The sequence below is a fragment of the Phalaenopsis equestris genome, unplaced genomic scaffold, assembly GCF_001263595.1.
Source record: "Phalaenopsis equestris unplaced genomic scaffold, ASM126359v1 Scaffold000030, whole genome shotgun sequence".
Classification (NCBI taxonomy): Eukaryota; Viridiplantae; Streptophyta; class Magnoliopsida; order Asparagales; family Orchidaceae; genus Phalaenopsis; species Phalaenopsis equestris.
The window spans coordinates 472,234-486,922 of record NW_018164472.1 but is presented as its reverse complement, the minus strand read 5'-3'; the positions used below and the strand labels follow the sequence as shown (position 1 = coordinate 486,922).

General features: G+C 34.3%; 1 protein-coding gene across 1 annotated transcript in view; it reads left to right on the top strand.

The window, feature by feature from the left end:
* LOC110018649 (probable LRR receptor-like serine/threonine-protein kinase At1g67720) overlaps positions 1–14,689 on the top strand; it is a 51,111-nt gene that overhangs the window by 31,484 nt on the left and 4,938 nt on the right. The window contains exons 3-14 of the mRNA XM_020716017.1: positions 5,662–6,167; positions 6,269–6,401; positions 7,117–7,188; positions 7,273–7,341; positions 7,430–7,501; positions 7,990–8,058; positions 10,343–10,497; positions 10,579–10,820; positions 11,159–11,285; positions 11,353–11,421; positions 11,508–11,691; positions 12,088–12,223. Coding sequence (XP_020571676.1) covers positions 5,662–6,167; positions 6,269–6,401; positions 7,117–7,188; positions 7,273–7,341; positions 7,430–7,501; positions 7,990–8,058; positions 10,343–10,497; positions 10,579–10,820; positions 11,159–11,285; positions 11,353–11,421; positions 11,508–11,691; positions 12,088–12,223 — 1,834 coding nt within the window. The remainder of the gene's footprint in view (positions 1–5,661; positions 6,168–6,268; positions 6,402–7,116; positions 7,189–7,272; positions 7,342–7,429; positions 7,502–7,989; positions 8,059–10,342; positions 10,498–10,578; positions 10,821–11,158; positions 11,286–11,352; positions 11,422–11,507; positions 11,692–12,087; positions 12,224–14,689) is intronic.

Sequence of the window (14,689 nt, the reverse complement as noted above, 5' to 3'; positions counted from 1 at the left end):
ATGTAAAGTCAAACCATAGATTAGTTTGAGATGTCACTGAATCTTATTCGGTATCTTCGACATCTCCTACTTTTTATTTTTTTGGACTTTGGAAATAACTGTTTAGATTTGAACTTATCCTACTTGACTTTTCCTATAAATAATCGTGGAAACATAAACGTTGAATTCTTGAAGACGAAACCTCTAATCGTTATCGAGAGTTTTCTCAAATGACTCCCGTTATTTGGGATGTAATTAATTACAGGGACTTGTCTCTATAGGGAATTAAGAACCCAGATTAATCTAAACTCTGTATAATCTGTGTATTAGATAGGGGAACTTGTTGACTATAAATTCGCAGACCAAAATAGAGTCATAAACTTTTAAGTTTATGTAGTTAAGCCTACTAATAAGTGATACATTCATCATTCGAGATGATATATCATTTATGGTATTGTGCTCAGCTATTTAAACTATTAGATATATGAGGTCTGTTTGATCTCATCATTTTCCAAAAAAAAAAAAAAAAATATAATTTTCACAAAAACATTATATATTATACTAAATTCAAATTTTAAAAATCTTATTAAAAAAAAAAAAATATAGCCGACACACGTTATATGTCAAAATTTTTTTGGATATCGTGAGAAAGCAATATAGACCTAGATATCTCAAGGAGATGACTATTCTTCCTATGAGCTATTTTATTTTGTTGTGGAGTTTCAACACAAGAACTCACGTCTGATATCGTTCCTTACAAGGTAGGGTCCAATGATAGAAATGAAGTATTCTTTGCGTTTTTCAGTTTTGAAGATCTGAATTTTACATGAGAATTGAGTGAAAATCATGTTATGGAAAAACTGAAAGATATGTGTAGTTTCAATTTTTTCTTTCGCGAGGAATATTCAACTGGTTCTAGTGTGTTATCTATAAAGAAGACAAACTAACTGACTCCATTGATGATTTTCAATTTTGATGGCCCCTAAATATTATTGTGGATGATAGAAAAAAAAATTGAGGATTTGTACCGGTACAAAGGATAGTTATAATCAGTATGTTTAACCAATTGACAAGATTCACACTGATAAAATTTTGATTTTCTTATTAATTAAGAGATGATGGTACAACTTTGTAAGATAATAAAAATTAGGATGATCCAGACGACGATGCCATAATAAAACTTGTCTTTCAATAAAATCAAACATAATAGACTCATGAATATGGGAAGTGAATGGTGAAGAAGACATTTGTGTGTTAAGATAATAGCTCGTGTATAGACCTTGATACAATTTGACACTGAAGATCACCTTCCTTGAATCCACCTGAAATTCACAAGTGTTAGAATGGAATTTAGTAAGATAGTTCAAGTCTTGAGTGAGCTTGTTAATTAACAATAAGTTACAATCTAATCGGGGAATATCTTTAAAGACTTTCACTTCTCTTTTCCCATCAATCCTGGAGTGGGATCCATCAGCGAATTTAACAGTTGCGGAGTCGAGAAACTTTTGGTGGTTGGTGAGAGCATGAATATCTCCAGTTACAGGATAAGAAACACCCGAATCTATTATCTAAGTTCAAAATCTTACATTGCCGGCAAGATAGAAGGATGGTGAAGAAAACACTTATGTGTTAAGATAATAGCTCATGTATATACCTTGATGCAATTTAACATTGAAGATCACCTTCCTTGAATCCACGATCTGAAATTCACAAGTTTTAGAATGAAATTTAGTAACATAGTTCAAGTCTTGAGTGAGCTTGTTAATTAGTAATAAGTTGCAATTGAATCGAGGAATATACAGTATAAATGAGAGTTGAATCTTTTTAGAGACTTTTACTTCAATTTTCTCAACAATCCTGGAGTGAGATCCATCAGCAAGTTTAACAGATGGGGCGTCGAGGAACTCTTGATAGTTGGTGAGAGCATGAATATCTCTAGTTACATGATAAGAAACACTTGAATCTATTATCTAAGTTCAAAATCTTCCATTGTCGGCAAGGTAGGAGGAGGATATAATACATTGGTGTATCATCAAGTTGGTAGATCGCTCAGTTGTGCTCGAAAAAAGTTTGTTCAATATCTCCAGTTGTTTCTTGGTGAAAGGGCTAGGGTTGACCAACTATTTAGAAGAGGTAGCAGCATGGACCTTACTATCTTGATCTTTTCTCCTTTGCTCATTTTTTCATTCTGCAGGTTTTTCATGTAGTTAACAACACCTGTTCTTTGTGTGACCTAAGTTTCTTGCAATGTTCACACAAGAGACAATTAACCTCCGAAGTGGCACTCCACGTCTTCGTACCGTAGTTGGTCATAAACTCTGTGTATTTAGGGATGCACTTTGTTGCGACTATTGTAGGAAGAAAGGTCTAGTTTGTGCAGTTCAAATCCCTTGCTAACTGTTATTAAATGGAGAACTTTAATAGTGTTTAGTTTGACAACTGGTTTTAAACTCTCTTGATAGTGAATCATTTATGCTTGAGTGAAACCTTTTATAGCAAGTTGAACTTTGAATCTCTCAATACCCCATCATCTTTGTATTTAGTATTGAACACCCACTTGTATTCTAGTGACTTATTATCTTGAGGGAGTTTAGTTAGAATCCATGTGTCATTATGTTTCAGTGTTTGAATATCCTCTTCAACTGGTTTCTCCTTTTCTGAATTTTCTTCATAAATTTATATTTTAATTTGTACATTATCAAGATTAGAAGCAAAGGTTTTGTAGGATGAGAATAACTTCCCATAAGTTACATGCTTATGAATTGGATACCTAACACGACTTTTCTGGTCACCAACATAAAAAGAAGGGGATAACTCAGGAGTACTAGACTTTTCCTGACCTAAAATTTCATGTGAATGTGAACGCGAGTTTTAGTTTGAGCAGTTTTGTCCTTACAAGTTGTCTTTCGCCTGTTCTCAATTTTTTTTCTTCCTTGTATGCACACTCAGTTCTTTGTAATGGAGTTCTGGTTGGGTTGATTGGATTGGTTAAACATTCTCAACCTGGGTATAAGGGCTTGGTGTAGTAGGTGTTGAAACCGTATGTGTCATCAAGTGCATCCCAAAATTGATGTTTATTTGCACTCTCACTGTAAACATCAAATTTTGGGTAATATGATTGATTTTCAAAAAATATGGCATCCGTGGGGTTTTAGTATTTTCTGGTAACAGACAAGTAATATTTAATATCATTTTTGTTAGAGGCATACCCAAGAAAAATACATTTGATTGATTTAAGGTTAAGTTTTGTGCAATTTTGGAAATGGTTGTGAACAAATGATACACACTTAAAAATTTTAATCAGTATAGTAGAAGTGAAAGCATGAGTAAGGTAACCATCAAAACATGAAGCGTTGTTTTGAAGCTAAGTACCCAATTAGGCATTCAATTGATAAGGTATGTTGTTGTAAGAACTGCTTCTCCCTAAACATATTTTGGAACTTGATGAGAAATCATAATTAAGTGGGATACTTCAAGGAGATATTTGTTTTGTCTCTCAGATATCTCATTTTATTGTGTGGTAACAAATCATGAACTCACACGAATGATTCTAATTTTAGAAAGATAGGAGCTGAGGATGAAAGTTAAATATTCCTTTGCATTATCAGTTTTGAGGATATGTATTTTGCATTGGAATTGAGTTTGATTCATGTCTTGAAAGGTATGAAAGATTTGGGTTGTTTCAGATTTTTCCTTTGTTAGTAATATCCAAGTACTTTTAGTGTGGTCATCAATAAATGAAATAAACCATCTAGCCCCATTTAGGGTTTATACCTTTGAAGGTTCTCAAATATCACTGTAGATAATGGAAAAGGAGGTCTAGATTTCTACTAGGTCATGGGATAATTATATCTAGTGTGTTTGACAAGTTAGCAGATCTCACATTGTTAAAGATTAGGATTTTTATTGATAAATAAATGAGGATTTAACTTTGCAACATAATTAAAATTATGATGACTCAGACATAATACCATAACATGATATGTTTGTCAATAAATAGACTCAACTAACTCATAAATTTGAAATGAAAATAAAATTAGGATTATGTGTGTTTAGAGAAACTTTCCTTGAACATATATAAGCTTTTCATGCATTTCAGTCAATCACCTTTCTCGACTCCATTGCTTGAAATTTACAAGAGTTGTAAAAAAATTAGCATTCATTTCATATCATCAGTAAACTTGTTGATTAAAAGCAAATTGCAGTTTAATTGCGGAACATATAAAACAGAGGAAAAATCAATATCTTGAGAAAGCTTCACATCTTCTTTTTTTAGTGCATGTGATCAATCTGCAAGATGTCTCCAATCATATAATTAGGGCTACTGAGTCTATGATTCAAGTTTTAAATCTCCCATTGCTGACAAGATGAGAGAATGATATGTTACCTTGGTGTGTCACTAGGTTGGTGTGTTGTTCAAAATTAACTTTTGGAGTAGAACTTGCTGTCTTTATCTTGTATTTTGTCACAGTCCCTATGCATATTTACATAAAGGGAGTTGACTGCTGCTTCTGCAAGTAAAGGGATGACTGTTGCATGAAAGAGAAAAATTTGCTATTGATGCTTCTATTGTTGTTGCTTGCTATCGTTATTTTTGTTGTTGCCTCTATTGCGGCACAGAACAGGAGAATTCTGGCAAAGAAGGTGCTTGTAGATATAATTCAACGTAGTAGCTAGGAAGATTTTGGCAGCATAAACTGAATAGATGAGATCCTTCAAGGAGAATTTTGGTTCTATGAAGAAGAGGAGGCTTGCAAATCGGCTGAAGGGATTCTGACGGAGGAGGGCTTTCAGCAGGGGGATTTCAGCTGCAGGGAGAGTTCTGACTACTAAGGAGAGCAGGAAAGGGCTTGCAATAGAGATGTGGCTGCAGGAAAAGGTAGGTGAGGGCTTGCAAGCATGCAGAGAGGATTTCCAGCACCGACAGAGGAGATTTTTGGCTGCAAGGAGGAGGTCGGACGGCGGGAGGAAGCTTGGTTTGTTTTATGTACTGGACGATGAGGTCGATTCTTTCAAACAACCCAGATGAAGATGTCGTTGCAGGAAGAAGACATTGTCCAAAGCAATCCCAGGTGATGGCGACACAGATTCTATGTCGTTTGAAGCCGAGGGTTTTATGTCATTCAAATTAGACGAGCAATTGACGATTGACGCCCTAACGACACAGTCGATCCGAACTTGGCGAATGAGGCTCTGATAACATTTAGAAATCAAACTTTGAGAGGAATCATACTTCATTCTATTATTCACATGTAAAAAGCACATTTATATAGAGAAACTAATCCCTCCTAATTTTAAAACTCACCATATATATCTCATATAAATTAGGAAATAAAATAATTCTGAACTAAAATATAATAAAACATAAAATAGGAAGGGAATAAAATTAAGAAAGGTGTTTCCAAAATATCCCCAATCAAAACTTTCCATGATTTTGTGAAGTAGTCGACAGGCTCACAATGGAGAGGAGCTGAGCTTCTCAGCTTTTCACTGTGGCAATAAGATGTAGCCATCAATTGACAGAACTCATTTTTCCTATTCTCAAAACTCTATCTTCTATATTAACTGAGTTGTTGGATTAATTATTTCCATTACTTCAGAGTTTAAAATCATTTTCTGTACTTATAGATAGAGCCTTCTCTTTCCATTTTTAATACATAAGACAACAATGTAAAATGTTAGGTATCCTGATGATCCATTTGATCGGATATGGGAACCTGATTCTGTAAGGAGGGCAAACTACCTTGTTGATGTAGCTCCTGGAACTGAAAAGGTGTCTACTACAAAACCTGTAGATGTTAGCTATGGCGAAAGGCCACCTGAGAAAGTGATGCAGACAGCTGTGGTGGGACGGAATGGATCTTTGGGTTATCGCCTAGACTTGGAAGGTTTTCCAGGTTTTGGTTGGGCTTTTTCATACTTCGCTGAAATTGAAGATTTTCGTGCTGATGAAACACGGAAATTTAAACTCTTTATTCCGGGCATGCCAGCCATAAGTAAACCCACTGTTGATGTTGAAGAAAATGCTCAAGGAAAGTTTAGATTGTATGAGCCAGGTTACGACAATTTATCTCTTCCATTTATCTTCTCATTTGAGTTTAAAAAGACAAATGATTCATCTTTGGGACCAATTTTGAATGCTGTAGAGATATACAAGTATATGCAGATAAACTATGGCTCTAAAGATGGTAGGACTGAATCTCCCTCTTCTATATATTCTTAAAATGTGATATTTAAGGTGAGTTATTCATGCTTGAGTTTCTGATGTATTGGTATAATTAAATTTCAGCATCTATCATGGCGAGTCTTGTTTCCCAATACATGCAAGCAAATTGGGCACATGAAGGTGGTGATCCATGTCTTCCAGCTTCCTGGTCCTGGGTGGAGTGTAATTCAGATCCACAGCCAAAAGTTGTTTCAATGTACAAAATAGCAATTCAATTAGTCTCCTGCTTTTTATATTATTTTCGAGCAAAAGTTTAAAATAGACCCCCAATTATTAGCAAGTAACCAATTTAGTTTTAAAGTGCTCTAATTTAGCCCCGGACTATTAAAAACTAATTCAAATTATTCCTTCGGTTGAATTTCATAGTGACAGTTAACACAAACCATTAATTTTGAGAGTATGTAGGAATAATGATTTTGGATGAAATTTTATTTTAATTATTACTCTATTTTTACATGTAATAAAGTATTTTATTATTATTTTATTTATTTAAGTAATAAATTCTTTCTATATTGGGCATATATTGATTTTATTGATAAACTATTTAAATTCCTTAAAGAGTTTTATGAAATAAAGAGTTACTATATTTGATTATTTTATAAATTTAAATATTTTATTATATAGAAAAATAGAGTAATAATCAGAATAAAAAGTCATTTAAAATTCTTATGTCTAAAATTCTATCAAATTCAATTGTTTGAGTTAACTTTAATCATGAAATTCAGCCTAGTTTCTAATTTGGATCAATTTTTAATAGTTTGGTACTAAAGTGGAACAGTTTAAAACTCTGAGACTAAATTGGTCATTTGTTAATAGTTGGGGGGCTATTCTAACTTTTGCTCTATTATTTCTTATGATTAAATTTAAGTTTTGAAGATTTTCTTAGGCTAACTCAGATGTTATCTTACCAGTAACTTATCTGGAAAGAATTTGACAGGGAACATCCCTTTGGAACTTACAAAATTGACAGGATTAATCGATCTGTGAGTTACAATCGTTTTCTTTAATGCAAGCATATACATACTTTTCAGTCGTTTTCACTGCATCTTGTCTGTTGAATTTTGCAGGCAACTAGATGGTAATTTTCTTACCGGTTCAATTCCCGACTTTGGTGAATGTATCGATCTAGAATCCATGTAAGAATGTAAATATATATTTTTTACATTGCATGGCCATTCTTGCATGCCCGAGGTAAAATTGCTTTGTTTATTATTGTCTTTGTAGTCATCTAGAGAACAATCAGTTAACTGGGGCCTTACCTTCAACTTTTGCAGACTTGCCAAACCTAAAAGAGCTGTAAGTTTCTCGTTTTATATAATTGACAGAATGTCAAGTATTTCCTTTACTTCCATTTCGTGAAAGAGAGCTTTCATGTCTTGTATTGTTAAGTGTTACACGCTTATAACTAACCTGTATCTCAACTTTCTGTGACCCTGTAATAACTTTATATTGTAATAAATTTTATAGGAGCCAGTCTTATTTTGCTTTCTATGCCTGAGCAAGCTTAGGGGTATGCAAACCTTGTACCTGAATTATCACAATATTTGCGTGTTCTAAGTTGTGGCTCAGGAATGTTTATATATATCTAGGAACCCATTAATTCTTAGCCATTTTATCTTCAGAATTTCCCAAGGAATTGCACATGGAATGATTTTGTTGGAATTGATGTGGAAGATTTGAAAGTTGAATTACTCTTCAAGTATTTTTTTTCCCATTATTACTATTGATTGTTATCTGTTGATATTATAGCTTGAATATCTTTCTCCTTTTTTTTTTTTTGGCAGAGATGTAAGGAATAACAAGCTCTCTGGAGTGATACCACAGGGACTCATTGGGAAACATATCTCCTTCAAGTAAGTTGCAAAACAATGAGTTGACTACATAGACCATGCATTTGAGATGTCATATATTTTATAGGTGCAGAATAGTGAGTGCAAATTACATGAAGTTTACCTTTTCTTTTTTACCTTCAGATTATGAGGTGATAACAAAATTGATTTTCAGCTAGTTTTCCTCGACTCAAATTCACGGGGTTCAATTTTTTGGCTTGAATTAAATTTTAGTCAAGTTGAAATGAAAGTGATCTGGTTTGAGCCAATTTTGAGTTGACGAGGCCAACCGTATTATCTTCTTCCTAATTATGTGTGTGTGTGCCTGTTAAGTCATGTGAATATTTAGTGGTCCCATGGCAGATAGTTGTTACGTTAAAAAATATGTTAATATAGAAATATCGAATGTGTTTTGCCATCATCCATAAATTTAAGTTTCTAGGTTAAAAAAGAAGTTTGAATATTGCTGCAATAAACCAAAATTTGGCCTTTTTTGACTTCACGCTTCTAAATAAATGGGATCAAAGTTAATTTTTTTAGTGGGATTAAGTTATTTATTTTGTATTTGGCTCTTGTTGCATGAATTTGATGATAAATACTTTTCGTTAAACGGGAGGGAGAGGGTTGAATGGACATTGTGAAGTGTGCTTGCGTGGAAGGTTTTAAAGGCATATTAGAGTACTGGTTTTGGTGCCAGATAACTAAAAAAATATGTTCGTGCAGACAGATTAAGTGGTTTTCTCTCACCATAAGCTTTTGAGTTGAAAATAAGCTTGACCATTAGTTTTTTAAGCTCGACTATAATCTCCTTATAGTGGATCCAAAAAAAAAAAAAAAAAAGAGGATAAGATCTTATCTCAATTGCAAGGAAATGCAAGGAAAGAAGAAAGGGATAATTAAATATTTATCCTCTTGTTCGTAAGCCAAAACCCTCTTTCAAGCACTACCACTAATATTCATCTTCATCATTCGTTTCCTATATTTGGTCTCTTACTTTTCCTCTTTTTTTCTCTCATTAGCTCTCAGTCTCGATGGCTCACCTAGTCACTCGTGCTCTCGATCTCCTCGCTTTCCTTCTCTATGCTGCGAACTCACTTTCCTTATATCATCTCTATTTCTTTCTCTCATCCTTCCTTTTTCAGTCGTTTACTCTTTCGCTCTCGCTGTCTCGATCGTGTTCAACTACCTCCATCTCTATCACTCCTTTTAACGGAATCGACTGCATGGTTCACTTGTAATGACATCGTCGGTTCATTATATATTATTAATATTATCATTATTTTAGCAAACTACCTTTCAAAATTGATTTTATGTTTCATTACCATATCTATGTAGTATTACAATCCTAGAAGAGTTTCTATAAAAAAAAAAGATTTAGGAAATAATAATTATAGAATAATTACAGTAACCCATGGATTAATGAGTAGGTGGAATAAGGATTACATAATAATTTTAGTACATGGATTGACGAGTTGGCAGTAAGGATCTCACAAATTAATGAGATGGTAGCAGATGAGAGAGGAAAGAGGGTGAAAGTTTTGGTGAGTGGGGTTATAGTTGGCAATGATTATTCAAGTGTTTTAAAATATGCAATGTCAATGTAACAACCTAAACTCTTAACCATCGAAATATTGTCCGCTTTGATTTAATGGCATAACGGTTTTTTCCTCTTTGTATAATTTCCCGGGATATCACCCATCCTAAGAGTGCTCTCACATGACCATGCTTAACTTTGGAGTTTCTAATGAAATTTCAACCATTACATCAAAAGGCGCCACAATATTCAAGAGTTTTGCTTCATTCTACTTGGGGTTTCACAATCAAAGTGCTCTACATAGAAAGTTCAAGAATCGGTGCTTAATATGTACAAACAATATCATTAGGATGACGAAAAAGATCCTATAGCTCACCATTTCATATAATGTTGAAATTTGGAGTTGGAATTGAAACAATAATTAGATTTTTTTTTTCCATTGAATTCTATCGTTTATGCAAATTTTTTAATTAAACTTGGGCTTATTGTATAAAAAATGATCTTAATTTACTAGAACTAAATGAAAATATGACACTAACTAGGACGTAATGGAGAAAAAGGATTCATGTAGCCGACCCCACGTAGCGAGATTAAGGCTTTGTTGCTGTTGTTGTTGTAAAATTTTTAATTAAACTTGCATTCTCTTTTCACTTTGCCACTAATTCATTCATTACACTGAGAATTCTTTTTGTCCGTTTTTGCCATTGAGCATCAAAATAAAAAAAAAAAAAAAGTTTCGCCTAAAGCAGCATCCTCCTTTATTTTCTTTCTCAGCTATGAGGGAAATCCAAATCTTACCAGTCGAAAGAATGGCCTTAATCACACTATAGTCATCATCATTAGTGTGGTACTTGGAGTATTAGTCGCTTTAGCTGCCCTCATAACTTATTTCTCATTCGCACATAAAAGAAATAACAGCCATCAGAAAGGTAAATCAAAATTTCTTATATTTTATTATGTCATTTTACTCGAACAGACCTCATGATTCCTTAATTATCCTTTCTTCCTAGGAAATGTTGCGACGATCCAACAAACTAAGAAATTGAGCACTTACTTCAGCGAAGTTGCGACAGAATCAGCACATAGGTATGATCTTTCTGAAATCGAAGATGCCACTGCGAATTTTCAGAAGAAAATCGGTTCCGGTGGTTTTGGCGTAGTGTATTATGGAAAGCTGAAGGATGGGAAAGAAATTGCAGTCAAAGTCCTTACAAATGAATCCTACCAGGGTATCCGAGAGTTCTTAAATGAGGTGAGTCCTTTTTAATGCACTAGAGAATGAATATATATATATATATTGCAATTGCAGATTTTATACCAGTCTATAATTGGCAAGAAGACGTGGGCAATTCTTAATGGATGATTTGTGGAATTTTATTTGGGGCGTTTTTGGAACTTTATTCAGCTAGCTTTTCTCAAACTGAGTTGAAGAGAGAATTGAATTGGGTTGTTGGTTTGGTTCAGATTAGTTTTTTGGGTAGGATTCATCGATGGACAGTTGAGACAAATGTTATGAACAAAAACGAGTATTAGTGTGATTCATTTCAGTCTCATGATGAAAAAAACTTGAGTTTTTTCCCTTTACTTCAGGTAACACTGCTTTCAAGAATACATCACAGAAACTTGGTTACATTTCTTGGATACAGCCAACAAGATGGAAAAAATATACTTGTCTATGAATTTATGCACAATGGAACTTTGAAAGAGCACCTTCGTGGTAAGTCTCCCATTATTTTTGGTTCTTTATTTGGAAGATGGATCTGTTCATTTGCTTATTTCGACAGGACCTGCATCTCTGGAACGAACTGTTAATTGGATCAACCGCCTCCAGATTGCTGAGGATGCTGCAAGAGGTTGTGCTTATGATTCTCACCAGTTTCTCTTAAATCCATCTGGTAATAATGCAATATGATCCATTAGTTATATTTATATTTTTCAGGGATAGAGTATCTTCACGCAGGGTGCTCTCCAACCATAATTCATAGGGATCTAAAAAGCAGTAACATTCTTCTTGACAAGAACATGAATGCTAAGGTTGCCGATTTTGGTCTCTCAAAACCTGCTGTTGATGGATCCCATGTTTCGAGTATTGTTCGAGGAACTGTTGGATATTTAGACCCAGAGTACGGTTTCAACTTCAATCAAGTAAAAAATAATAGAGGGCATTTGCATACTTACCAGACTATTCCTATATGTTTATATATCTAATGCCTAAAGTTTGATTTTTAACTTCAGAACATTAAAACCTTCAATATCATATAGTAAGTATCAATATTACTAAATTTTAAAAAGTGGAACACACCTTTTTCATGCATTGGTAATTACTATTAATGTAGAAAAGCAAGGCATTGCTGTTAGCTATGTAAATACATAGGGATTGTGTGGTTTATATGCAAATCTTCCAAAAAAATTGAACCTTTGACAGTAAACAGTGTAAACAAAAAGACATGCTATTACTTTTAGACTAAAAATTTCTCTCTGAAATGTTGGATCTGTTGACCATTTTTCAATGCCGAAAGATACTACACCTCACAGCAGTTGACGGAAAAGAGCGACATTTACAGCTTTGGAATTATACTTCTTGAGCTCATTTCAGGTCAAGAACCGATATCAAATGAAAGATTCGGAGCCAATTTCCGTAACATTATTGCATGGGTTAGTTTACTAATACTTTTAGATCTTGTTCTGCCTTAAATTTTTTTCATTTGGACTAAATCTTTAATCCTTTGTCTTAATTTTACCGTCTCGTGGCTTTAATAACTTAATTCCAATTTAGCCCAAGTTGTAATTTCTAGCTGAAACCCGCAATTATAAAATTTGACAAGGTGTCGTTTGGATTGAAGGAATCTGAAGGAAGGCAAATTCTTTTTACTTTCTAGTTTTGTATTTGGAGTTTTGTTTTAAGTAATTAGTAAGGAATTGAATTTTAAAGAGCTGTAATAAATGGATTTTTTAAATGGATAATTATCCACCTAGCCCTAATGAAAAATAGAAAGAAATTACCTGTCATTGTTATGATTCACATATCCCTCCCGTATACAACAATAACAACAACAACAAACCTTTATCCCACTAGGTGGAGCCGGCTACATGATTCCTTTTTCTCCATTGCGTCCTATTGAGTGTTATATTTTATTTAATTTTAATAAATTAAGATAATTTTTTTATACACTATGCCCAAGTCTTTTTAGGTCTACCTCTGCCTTTTTTAACATAAGTCAAATCTAAAACATCTACTCTCCTAATCAGATCATCGGATGGTCGACGTTTATGATCAATTTTATTTTTGTTTTTTTATTTTATTATAATTTTTATATTTTTTTTGTTTTTAGAAACATATTTGTTTAATGTGTTTTTAATATATTTTTATTTTTTGTTTATAAAAACGGATAAACATGTTTTTTTTTAGAACATTAGGTGTTAGTGTTTTTAAAAACAATCACATCTTAATCAAATATATCAAATATTTTTTTTTTTTGCAAATCAAAACATAAACAAAACAAAATAAATATAAAAAAATAGAAAATAAAGAACAAAAGTTGTTGAGAATTGGACCATATTTAAGGTCCTATTGGTAGGGAATATTTAAGAAGTCTAGGGTTTATTTGCAAAATATTGTAATACCCTATTTAAGCCCATGTTATGAATGTACAAAGAAGGTTTTCAGCAATTATTTCTTCATGGTAACCCTAACAGCCGCTTTTTGTTGATTGATGGTCGGGATCAGGCGTACAAAGACCCGAAACTTCCTCTTCCTCTTCATCCTCACAAAGCTAGACAAAGCAGCCGATTCTGGACAACGGGGCTTGAAATCGCGATACAGTCACGATTGGTGTAATAATATAAAGTTAAAATAGTAATAATAATAATAATGATTACTATTATAATAATAATAAACCACACATCTCTTTTGTGATAATATAACTGTCGCAACCCACGTTCGATTGGTTCAAACATAATGAGCGAGAAAGAGGAAAGGAAGTCGCATGGGAGAAGGAAGAAGGAAAGTTGCAGGTACTGCACAACGTCGTGCCCTAGCCATGGAATGAGGAGGAGAAATCAAAAAGGAGAACGAAAGTGTGGTCGGGCCACGATCGAGGAGGAGGAGACGTCATGATGGGTGCTTGTGTAGAGGAAGTGAAGGAAGAAGAAAACTGTGCGTGCTATCTGCATCGAGGCCGACGACCCCTTTCGTGCGACTTGTGCAAAGGAAGGATGTTCTGCGATTGGTCTGTGGGAACGAGTCGAGAACGAAGGAGAAGAGGAAGGGGAGTCGAGCTTTCTGCCATGCTCGTGTGCGGACAGAGGAAGGGGAGCTTGTGTTGAGACGAGATCAAAGGAAGAAGAGGAAGGAAATGCTAACTTGGTCAAGCGCGAGCTAGGGCTAAGGCCGAAGCTTTTAAATTAAGGTATGTGTAATATTTAAGTTAATATATTGTTAGATAAATTATATTATGTGTGAGGGTACGTTTAATTACCTAATGCAAAGTTTTTGTTGAAATAAAGGATTAAACAAATAATGAATTCAAATTCGAAGGAAGGGCTGAAGGAGCGTGCCAGTGAGATAGGAGATTGATTCAAACAACTTATAAGGTAAATCATCATATTTAAATTAAGCAAATTATGTTGTGTATATGGAGTCAAAATACCCCAATATCTTAGGCGCAGGGTTTGGGCACTCAAACACCTATCTTTGGGCGTTGATAGAGAGGGGGGGCGCCTTTGCGCCCCCTTTGGGCGCTCAAGCACCCATATTTTTGGCGCAGACAAAGGAGCCGACGCTTGAGCACCGGCCTTAGGCGCTCAAGCGCTCGGTTTGTTGGGCGCGATCCCGAGAGCTTGTCGAAGCGCCCAGAGTAGTTACTCTGCTTTATGGTTTCTTAAATCAATTTTGAGCGGTGTAATAATGAGTTGGGTGTAGGTCTTCCTTTATTGTTCTTCAACAAGTTTCTGATGAAGTAGAGAAGAGTTGTAGAGGATGATTTCTGGGATCTCGGTGTGTGTTTTTCACATCGAATTGGAGAAGGAATATTGTGGAGCTTTCTGTAAGTTTCTTCGTATGTGTGTGGAGGAGAAATTTGTGGGTCTTCTGTAAAACCATCTGATTTTCATCTGACTCTT